Source organism: Pseudorasbora parva, chromosome 12 (assembly GCF_024679245.1).
Source record: "Pseudorasbora parva isolate DD20220531a chromosome 12, ASM2467924v1, whole genome shotgun sequence".
NCBI classification, from domain to species: Eukaryota; Metazoa; Chordata; class Actinopteri; order Cypriniformes; family Gobionidae; genus Pseudorasbora; species Pseudorasbora parva.
The window spans coordinates 3353126-3365333 of record NC_090183.1 but is presented as its reverse complement, the minus strand read 5'-3'; the positions used below and the strand labels follow the sequence as shown (position 1 = coordinate 3365333).

General features: G+C 40.5%; 1 protein-coding gene across 2 annotated transcripts in view; it reads right to left on the bottom strand.

Annotated features, from left to right (window-relative positions):
• Positions 1–1400: 1400 nt before the first annotated feature.
• The window catches only part of LOC137093828 (cadherin-22-like), a 247716-nt gene continuing 236908 nt past the window's right edge, over positions 1401–12208 (bottom strand). For both annotated transcript variants that reach the window (XM_067458760.1, XM_067458761.1), the window contains one exon: positions 1401–3501. In XM_067458760.1, the coding sequence (XP_067314861.1) occupies positions 2990–3501 (512 nt within the window). In that variant the 3' untranslated portion in view covers positions 1401–2989. The remainder of the gene's footprint in view (positions 3502–12208) is intronic.

Sequence of the window (12208 nt, the reverse complement as noted above, 5' to 3'; positions counted from 1 at the left end):
TGAGGGGCCGACGTCCTCTACTGTGCCCTGTACTCACTGTCCGGCACGTGGAGCTCGATTGTCATTTCCCATTGAACACCAGAATCGGCAGGTTCGCCACTGGTCTCCTGTGCTTTTCACAAATGAGAGCAGGTTCACCCTTAGCACATGTGACAGACGTGAAAGGGTCTGGAGAAGCCGTGGAGAATGTTATGCTGGCTATAACATTGTTCAGCTTGACCGGTTTAGTGGTGGGTCAGTGATGGTCTGGTAAGGCATATGGAGGGACGCACAGACCTCTACAGGCTAGACAATGGCACCCTGACAGTCATTAGGTATTGGGATGGAATGCTTGGACCCATTGTTATGCCCTACGCTGGTGAAATGGGTCCTGGGTTCCTCCTGGTGCATGATAATGCCCGGCTTCAGGTGGCGAGAGAATGCAGGCAGTTCCTAGAGGACGTCGGGCCCTCATGAAGTCTGTTTCTGATTGTTTGGTCATATATATGTTCTCAAACTAAGCTCCATGATGGACCCCCCCCCCCCCCCATATATAAATACACAACATTAATCTTACAAAAAAACATTATATAACACTTAGTTGCATTACTAAGCACTAATAATTTTCATTTAAATTTAAAGGATTAGCTCACTTCAAAATAAAACATTCCTGATATTTTACTCAACCCCACCATTCAAGGTGTTTGTGTCTTTTTTCTTCAGTTTAAAAGAAATTAAGTCGTTTGAATAAAACTAATAACAATTTTTTATGCACACAATGGCAACCAATGGCTGAAGTTCCAAATCAATGCAGTTTACAAGGAAGGGCTTCAGAGGCTCTGCATGATCCCAGCTGAGCAATAGGGTCCATAGTGGAACCATCTGCCATTTTCTAAAAAAAAAGTTTTTCTTCTAAACTGCTTATCTTACACAGCTCTGTGACGTGCCACGGATTGCACACCCCCGCCAGAAAGGTCACCCTTTTCGACGTGATTACGTAATCTGTGGCGCCGCAGAGCAGCATTTATTTAGATTTTTTTATTGAACATGACCAATAATTTTACCTTTGAAGCCATCTGAAGCCCTTTTTAAACTGCATTGAAGTCCATTATGTGGAGAAAAATCCTGGAATGTTTGCCTCAAAAAGTGTAATTTCTTTTTGCCTGAAGAAAGAAAGACATGAACATTTTGAAGTGAACTAATGCTTTAAGTTTGTCTGAACAATGAAACAATTCCAATTACTTAAAATGTGTCAGTTCTCTGAAATTAAAAGAAATAGAAAGTGTCAAATACTCAAAAAAGTTCATTTGATTGAACTAATTTGATTAATTTAAGTTTGCCCACCTCAAACCAATTCATTATTTTGATCATTTACAGTAAACACTCATTTGTGGCCCAAAAAACTCACCATTCGAAAAAACTTGAAAAACCGTAAATATTTATTGATGATTTCAATTGTATTTTTATCCATACATCTGCATTTTTGGGTGGACATTTAAGGGTGCTGGTTTGGGGAAAACCACCCCATCTCGATGCCATCAGCCTAGACCCAACACAGAATGATCAAAAACCAATCAAATCACTCAAGGAAAGTAATCTGGAAACGTTGGCACACGCACAAATCATCAATGAACATGTATATCTTGGGATATCTAAAAAAGAATTGATAAAGAACCTGTTAGATGGCCTTTTTTGTCTCTTGTCGTGTATTGTGCCATGTTGTCTTTCAAAACTCCCCTTGAAAACTCTGCCTCCACAGGAAAGATTCAATGCTGAACGCAACTTCCACAACAAGGGAACTGGATAATTAGTTTAAAAGCAACACAATGCACAAAATGTATGACAAGACAAAACCAATGCTCACGAAATCTGTCAAGGAGTTATTTCACTTCAGAATCAAAGAAAGAAATATTCAATTATATTTTGCAGAAAGTAAATGAAGCCTAGTACTATTTTTTATGACAATTAAGCACATTTATCCAATTATCATTACTGCAATAAAAATGACAGCAGTTTAACTATATCACAGTCCAAAGGATTTTATTGGAAATCATGAGAAATACAAAAAAACTCAGATTGAAACTGTGCTTAATTTCCATAAACACAATGCCATAAACCCTGCATCCTTAAAACAGACTTCATTATCTTCATGCAAAATGCATTTTCTTATTTTATTCTCATGATTTGGTGGGTGAAGCATGACCTGGACATGTTTTCGTGAGATTCACCCCAATATTCGCTATTTTACTCCACCAGAATCGGTTCGTATGTTACAAAAAAGAGTCTCTAAAAAATAAATACAAATATTTTTAAGACTGATTTACTGTCACTGATCAACTTCAACAATCCCACCCCAACTCATGTTTAATGTCCAGTCAACTGTGTGTTTTTTACCCACAGGATGTTCAGTCTTTGTCTGTCACCCTGACAACTTCAATATTCTTCAAAAAGTATGTCCATTTTTTTGCATTTCAGTCCATTGCCAGGATGAATAAATAAATAAATAGAAAGCAATAAATACATAAATATTGTTTAACTTTTTTTTGTATGTTCGTTTTTCTTTAAATAAATACATATTTATTTAAGGTTTTTTTAAATGTTGGTATTTAAAAAGATATTTTCATTGTCTTCTTCCAGATCCCAGTGAGTTAAAGTCCTTATTTCCACAGATGGGCAAAGAAATCACAAGAAAAAAACCTGAAACAGAGTGTTTTGTGTAGTGCATATGGCACGGCCCTGCTTCGTCTTGCTCTCGCTGACAGGTGAGAAGATGTTGGAGGTTTGCCCAGCACCCGGCCTAGTGCTCTTCTCCTTCAATATTAGTCCTGAACTTTTCTACAAGACAAGAAGTCACTTTGCAAAGTGTAACGTGTGACATTAAAAGTCTCCGGACTGACTGGGATCCAAAAAAACGTCACTGCGGGACTGTGGGCAAAATCGGCAGGGAGGAAAACGACTCCAGGACCGGGACAGAAGGGCCTCCGAGAGTGGACCAGGGAAGAGGATGGTGCTAGGACCCCTCTTCTTCAGCTTGGGCCGGGGCGTAGTAGCCAGCCAGCTGCCTGAAGCGCGGTCCCCAGTCGCTGAGGTACGAAAAGTCCTGCTCCGAGGTGGTGGACAGCGTACGGATGGAGCTTAGCGAGAGAGCCGGCGAGCTGCTGCCCTCGAAAGCGTAAGTCTGGAAGGAGTCGTAAGGCGGCACCGATAGGTCCGCGTCCGCTTGTTCGACCTTCTTGCGTATGTAGCCTTTGAAAACCGAGAAGTCGGCCGGCCCGCCGTCTCCTACAACTCTGTTTTGGATCCACTGAGGCACGGAGCGCAGGTCAGGGCCGGAATCCGAGCTTTTGACCTCGGGAAAGTCGTAGAGGCTCCGCAGGGCGCTCATGTCGTACGCCTGGGTGTCTTGCTCTCCGCCGCCCTCGTCGTTGTATTTGATGACATTGTCGCGCATGTCCTCCTCGTCTTCGGACATGCGCTGGCCCTTCCTGTGCCGTTTGAGGGTCAAGATCAGCAGCACCAGGACTAAAGGAACAATGAGAGACAAACAAGAGACACTTTACTCAACAGATGTTAACATGAGATTAGCATTGACCTCGCGTTATGAAGAATAACATTTTGTCCTTGATCTTCTGAAATATAAAAGTTACTTGAAAACGTACTATGAAAGTCGAAAAAGAGATTTTGTTGAAACTGACCTTTGAAAACATTGTGAACTTTTCAGATGTAATGAGGAAGAACTAGAGGAGAGACTCATTAACAACACTACTGTTCAAAGGTTTGGGAAAATACAAATATTTATTTAAAAATACTTTTATTTATTATTATAAAAATACAGTCATTAGATTTGTGATTTGATATAATTGAACTGAATATTAAGTAAATTAACTTTCTAAATGAAGAATCCTGGAAAATGTACTGTTCATTAAACAGTAAAGTTAACTAAATTAACCTTTGAATCTCATTTTTTTTTTTTAAATCATTAAAGGCTAGCATTGTTAACATATGTCTCAACATTACTTTTCATGAGAAAATATAACGTATTAATACGGTTTATTTAAAATATGCAAAGCCTACACATGTGTCAAGCATCACAGTTTCCGAGAAAATTACTTATTAGAAAACCAAATTGTCTCAAACAGGAATAGGAAAATCCATTAACCTCAAATTGACTCTTCAGTAAACAACTGAGCCGCTTGTACAGCAGAAGTCGACTTCTCTCAGTGGATCACAGCACAACACGAGGAGGATATTAACAAACCGAACCTGGCATCGCATCGCAGCTAGGGAACAACCACATCTTCATTTTAATGAGAGACTTGTCCTTTCTGTAGCATCTCAACTACTGCATCACGAGAACAACACCTGACAAAATAATCTCACAGCAATTTCTATTAGAACTGACCCTTTGCTAAACTCCGCCCATTTTTATTACTGAATAAACTGAACAATGGGATTTTTCGTAAGGTGTGCAGATAAGGTGGTAAGATAAATTGATTCGATATCACAGTTCAATAATAAGATCTCTTTTTCAAAAGTTCATAGCATCAGTGTATGTGGGATAAACTGTGGATCATTTATCACTGAATGTATTTTGTGCCAAACACTGACTACATCTTTCAAATGACATCAATTATTTTCTCACTCAGACCCAAACACCACCATAACTCTGTGAACCTACAGGCCAATTTACACACGTTTATACACACTCTTTTTAAAATGGTTCAAGTTAAAGGGGACCTATTATGCTCCTTTTTTACGAGATGTAAAGTCTCAGGCATCCCCATTATGAGTCGGAAGTTTCAGCTCAAAATACCCCAGAGATCATTTATTACATCACGTTGTAAATGCCCAGTTTTGAGTGGATGTATCTTTAAATGCAAATGAGCTGCTGCTCTGCCCCCTAAGAGGGCGGAGCCTGTACAGCTCGTGCCTCCGATTCTCTGCCGAAAACTAAAACATCTGTCTGGTTTTGATGATCATCTCTAACGCACTCACGCTCATGTGACATTGCAGTTCTTCATCAGCATGAAGTTATTTATATGCATGTGTTTTAAACACACATCAGTCTAAACTTCTGATATATGGTTTTCTGAGTTCACACACACACCCAAAGCGCGTGCAAAAAAAGCTGTGTGTCAGACGGAGCGTCCCATGAGTATTAAACTAAGTTCTTTCACGTCTTATTGCACTTAAACTGTCAAATACACACAATGTTATATCACAACCACACACAGTTCACATACACACAGTTGGTTTTGTCTGTGAACATAAACAGCCAGTAAAGAAATGGCATGTGTGTATTAGATCTGTGTATTAAAGTGACATCAGTGTAATATACAGTATCTACTGTTCTATCTGATGTTAATATCAATCAAACAACAAAAGACAACCTGAAAATCACTCACTGCTCTCGACTGAATACCTTTAGCAGCTTTAATAAGAATACATGTCTTACGTGAATGCTCTGGCAAGGAGATAAACATAGCAGACTGTGTGCAGCTCACTGAGGGCGGAGTCTATTCTAATAGGGCGGAGTCTGTCTGCAGTCCTGGGCGGGGCCTAATCATGTGTGACGTCACATTGCATAGAAACTGCAAACGGCTTATTCTGAGATGCTGCTTATAAAAATAGGAGTGGGTGGATTTTTATCATCATACGGTGGTTGCTCACACACATTTGTGTTCACCCATGTAACAGTGAATTTGGCATAATACTGTATGTCCCCATTAAGTTTAAAATTATGACCAAATTGTGCTACATTTCTAAAGTAATACCATAATGAGCTATATTCTGAATCTAAAAAATGAAATACTACCAAAACAATTAGATATATATACAGTCTTTCAGTTTCATTACCATCTATACAAAAGGGGAAAACTTAGGAATAATTTGAATGAAACATGGACTATGTAACAAATATTGCAATGAATTCTAGAGAAGAGATAATTGTAAAGAAAATTTACAAAATTAAACATCGTATAATGCTTTTTTTTCAGGTTTTTGTTTCATGAGTGACAAGTGTGTTTGTTGGATGACAACCTTTGCTAGTGTTCTGGAAGGATGAGTTGATTTGAGACGTGCATGATGTTTTATGGTTTTATTATTAGTGCGATTTGAATGCAAAGTTAATTAATTAGGATGAAAGTTGGTTATAGGAGAACTGTGTGACGAGTTTTGAAAAAATGACCTAAGTATTGAAAAATGTGTCCTAGTATTCCTCCTTAAGAAGGGAGCAAATGCTTGTCAGCAACAGCTGCTAATGCAGGAATGGTCAATAACATTCTAAGGCGGTCAATCGATTGCATTATTCATGAGGATTTGAGACTGGTTATTAAGTGATATATCTGCCATCCTAATGTCTTCATTCACTAACAATACATGATTGAGAGAAGAAGCGTAGAAAGGATTACAAATAAATGAGACTTTTACAAAGCTTTGCCGTGAGGTGGAGTGCAGATATGAATGAGGAATTAAACATGAACTGAAAAGGCAAACAATTGAGATGGATCATTTAATAAATTAATGAGTCGGAAAACAAAAGCGGCATCCGTCTCAATAAACCAACGAATCCTTAATCTGAGCTGAATTATGTTAATTAGCGCCTGCATTTGTGATTGCACCATCTTTCCAACATTTCATCTGTCAGTGTTGTTTAAATAAACACAGAACCGGCGGCGAAACGCACTGCAGCATTCGCAGATATGACTGGCTCTTTGAGCTCATAGAAAAGTCCAACCAATTACAATTTGGGGAACACTGATGTATTTAACGTGGATATCTAGCTAGCTAAAAAAAGGTCTAACCTAATTCCATCCATACATCTGTTTTAAGCCTCCTAAAAGTGGAGACAAAAGCAGTGATTTAACAAAGTAGGTTGCTATGCTTGTGGGGGTTTTAAGATTGGCTGTTCAAAAGTAGCTTGCATGCACAAACCCGAAACCCAAGGTTTTAAACTTTATGCACCCACACTGTTTGCACTATGGAAGTGATTTATACCTCAAATCATTCTGTTACTTCTCTAAGCAATCATATTGATGATTTTCTGCTCCAATAGAATATCACAGAGACTCTTTTCATTCAGAGACCACCTAGCAACACCCTAGCAACCACCCAGAATGCCCTAGAAACGACATAGCAACATCCAAGCAATCAGCTACAACACTGCAGCAACGCTCAATGTAAAAGTGACATTTTTATTTTTTAAGTTTGCAAACAAGCTGGAATAATTGATGTTTATCGATGTATGTTTATAACTAAGTCAGCTAGTTTGTGTGCACTTTGTTACGCTGTAGTTTTAATGCAGTGTCATGTTCACAGCATCATTGTGTTTTATGATGATGTGGAATGAAGCGCGCACCGTGTTCAATTTTGTTGTCTGCTTTCTGCTGGACAATACATCGACATTTAATTAAATCTGCTGTCATCGTTTGGCTCTCTATCACACAGCTCACATAATGTAACAAGTAAACATGCATTTTCACTGTTTAATTATTAAATACTGTACTAATAACATGTGTGGAAACTGCAACTCGAACAGCTTTTAGTTTACAGTGCCATTGGCTATTGAACCCGTCCCATTGAAATTTTGATTTCTCAAGGGAATTTAGCTGCAATGATACAAACCATCATGATGCATAAGCGCAATATAATGTATGTGGTGCAAAGTTCACATTCGGTAAGTGATCATCTGAATATTTCATTAAGCATGTTTTCTCTGGAGGCACATGCCTGATCAAAGGCTATCCATTTTACATAATTATTAATGTTATAAGAGAGCCATTGTCTTGGCTGGCGTTCTAATCTTGAGAGGGAAACGTCTGGGGTCTGGCAAAGATTTCTTTCATCTTTCCTTTTGAGGACAAATGACAAGGATGAAAGCTCTCAGACAACCATTTATGAAATAGAAAAATCCAAAAAGTGCTTAAAAAATTCTGCATTTTAAGTAACATTTCTGAGATTTAAATTTATTTTGATGCAGGCTTTAATGTCCCTTTTAAATGTTCTTTTTGAGTTAGACAAGCTCTTTCTCTAATTATCCCAAGAATTGCATTCATAAAAAAGGCAACACTTTAGATTAGGGAACACTTTTCACTATTAACTAGTTGCTTATTAGCATGCATATCATTAGCATATTGGCTGTTGATTAGTGCTTATAAAGCACATATTAATGTCTTATTCTGCATGTGCACATTTTACATCCCCTGTAGTTAGGAGTTAATTAAGGGGAAACTCCCTGTTGATATTGAATATTTGTTCACTAATTAATTATTTTTAATCTTAAATTGCCCACACTTTGCCCGTATTTATGAAGCTGAAAAACTCCCTGCCATGTTGCCTTGGTGTTGCTATGTGGTTGCTAGGGTGTTGTTTACTAGTCCAAGTCAAAAGAGTCCATTCTCAAGTCTGTGAATGAAAATCAGTCACATATAGTAAAGTAAAATGCCTTACTCTCTTATTTTAATGGAAAAGAAAGTAAGCATTTTAAACCAAGGCATTTACATGGACGGACAGACAGATAGATGATTTACATTAGAGGACACAATATATGTGTATAGTGCAGTCTGAGAAGCTTGTTTTATGGATGGCTTTTTCTGGTAGAACGGGGCACACAAGTGTATTAAGGTATGAGCACATAAAGCTCTAGCTGTGAAGTTGAAGCTAATTTTGCTCACCATGAACAATCCGCCTGACGCTGAGCTTTGCAAGCAGCTCCAACCATATGAAAACTGACAAAGCGGCATACAAACAAGGCAGAAAATGAACAACACACTCGGCCCCTTTTCCGGAAATCACAAATAAAACTGATACGGCAATTTCCAATTCATGCGCCGTAGCCCACACCTGGTGTTTCATAACTTCCCTTTCACATTCCACAGGACAATCCGGTGAGAAGTATTATTATTACTTACTGCTGTTTATTTCTTTCAGCCAGGACTTTCTGTCAGTGTTTATCAACCTAAACATGTTCGGAGCAGAAAAGATGGCAGGTATATTAATCTGCGTAACTGACTCACAATAGGCAGTTGTTTACTGACCAAAAAATTGTTAAAAACACCGAGCGAATAATGCCACAGACGGCGTGACTCCTCACAGAAGCACCCTGGCTCTTTGATTCAGTATTTTTCCATAAGCCATGGAGAGATAAGTCTTTGACCAAGCTCTCCCTTCATGTTATTCTTCGATTCTGGCATGATCAAGGACTCTAAGTGGCCGCGAGCCAGGTAAAGTGAATTGAGTTTCACGGACTGCATTTGCAGTGCATGATGCATACTAAATGACGCTCAGCATTAAAGTGGTAATTCCTGCGAGGACGACAAGAGATGCATGCATGCAGACTAGTCTTTAGACACATTAGGGGATTACATGCATCGATTACATAGGCTGGTTTAGAATTAGCAACAATTGAATCACTAAAAGGTCGCAACACTTTTCCCCCCAACACCGCACAACCCTTTCTCCATCTGGAATGAGCTACGAATCCAGACCCCCATCGCGTCCTACACTTTCACAGTCGGACTGAAGGTGTGAGGTGAAGAACCGCATTATGTACCTGCCCTTGTGAAACATGTTGCGGCTCCTTGCCGTGCAGATGTTCGGTTAAGCGGACCTGACAAGACGGCTAATTTACCCTTGGGCGGCGGGTGGCCAGGACTCCCATCATGGCAGATGGGCTGTAATTGGGACGGATGTGTGCAGATGCCTTGCTGCGCCCAAATGGATTTATCACGTCTCCCTCAGAATGAACTGATGGAGGGGTTGTTTGTTTGAAGGTAATTAGGCAGAAATTTGTTTTCATTCCCTCCTTATCATGCCACAAATTGATCTAATAAGAAGGGTGCGGCATTCAAGGAAGCCTGTGATCAGGAGGGACGACGTCAGGAGATCTATCCGATCTGTGCACTCGACACCTGGGAGAGATTCTGGTGAAACTTCTGATTACATTTAGTCAAGATTAGAAAAGACGGACCCACTTTATATTAGGTGGCCTTAACTACCATGTACTAACATTTTAATCAATCATTTGAATAAAAACATGTACATACTTATTGTGTATGTACATGTTTTTACATTGTACTTACATTTTAAAAATACCTGCATGTAATTACATATGTAATTCATTTCTGTAGTTACATTTGTAATTACACAGTTGGCACTTCCCTTTCACCTAAACCTAACCTTAAACTGACCCATCCCACCACACGTGTCCCTAACTCTACCCTTAAACTGACCCACACCACCACACCTGTCCCTAACTCTACCCTTAAACTGACCCACACCACCACACCTGACCCTAACTCTACCCTTAAACTGACCCACACCGCCACACCTGACCCTAACTCTACCCTTAAACTGACCCACACCACCACACCTGACCCTAACTCTACCCTTAAACTGACCCACACCACCACACCTGACCCTAACTCTACCCTTAAACTGACCCACACCACCACACCTGTCCCTAACTCTACCCTTAAACTGACCCACACCACCACACCTGTCCCTAACCCTACCCTTAAACTGACCCACACCACCACACCTGACCCTAACTCTACCCTTAAACTGACCCACACCACCACACCTGTCCCTAACTCTACCCTTAAACTGACCCACACCACCACACCTGACCCTAACTCTACCCTTAAACTGACCCACACCACCACACCTGTCCCTAACTCTACCCTTAAACTGACCCACACCACCACACCTGTCCCTAACTCTACCCTTAAACTGACCCACACCACCACACCTGTCCCTAACTCTACCCTTAAACTGACCCACACCACCACACCTGTCCCTAACCCTACCCTTAAACTGACCCACACCACCACACCTGACCCTAACTCTACCCTTAAACTGGCCCACACCACCACACCTGTCCCTAACTCTACCCTTAAACTGACCCACACCACCACACCTGACCCTAACTCTACCCTTAAACTGACCCACACCACCACACCTGTCCCTAACTCTACCCTTAAACTGACCCACACCACCACACCTGACCCTAACTCTACCCTTAAACTGACCCACACCACCACACCTGTCTCTAACTCTACCCTTAAACTGACCCACACCACCACACCTGTCCCTAACTCTACCCTTAAACTGACCCACACCACCACACCTGACCCTAACTCTACCCTTAAACTGACCCACACCACCACACCTGTCCCTAACTCTACCCTTAAACTGACCCACACCACCACACCTGACCCTAACTCTACCCTTAAACTGACCCACACCACCACACCTGTCCCTAACTCTACCCTTAAACTGACCCACACCACCACACCTGACCCTAACTCTACCCTTAAACTGACCCACACCACCACACCTGTCCCTAACTCTACCCTTAAACTGACCCACACCACCACACCTGACCCTAACTCTACCCTTAAACTGACCCACACCACCACACCTGTCCCTAACTCTACCCATATCCCAGCTCAATATCAGCAAACATGCTTTGCAATACAATTTGAACACAGTAAGTACATTGTACTTATTTTGTGATGTAAGCACATAGTACTTAAGGCCACCTAATATAAAGTGGGGCCGAAAAGACTGGTCTAGAGTAAACTAGACTACACTAAAATAGAGTCTCTTGAACCACAAGATAAAAAGCCACAATAGAGAAAAGTTATAAAAACATTTAAGGAAGAAGGTAAAAGAGCCTTTGCAATTTGAATATTGATCAATCAAATGCCAGAAACTGTGCTTTCAAACATCTAAGATTTTAAACAGCTAGCATTAAACTTTCATCCGTTTCTGCTTTTCAGCTTGACTGTGCTGCTTCAGTTGTACTTGATGTTCATATCAGAAGAGAATCGTGTCCTTTGGGATGACAATTAAATTGAATTATTAATTAGAGATCAATTTTGAGGTGCTTCGCTCACACATTAATACTAATGACGAGATGATGAGATGATGATGAAAATCAGGTATTTGTCCATGCAAAAACTCACCACCATAATTCTAGAGTGTTATGAATAGCTGCTTGGGCATTGCTATGCCGTTGCTAAGGTGTTTTATCATGTTGCTATGGAGCTGCTCAGGCCGGGGACACACTGCAAGCGTGGCGTGAGCGTCTTGGCTGCGTGGTGTGTCCGTTTTTATTTCGGCTCCAATGTTAATCAGTTAGAGCTTGCATACTGTCTGCGTCACACGCGCGGTTTGAGCCGCGCGGAAAACGCGTGCATGCTTCAAATAGAAGAGACGCCTATTTTTC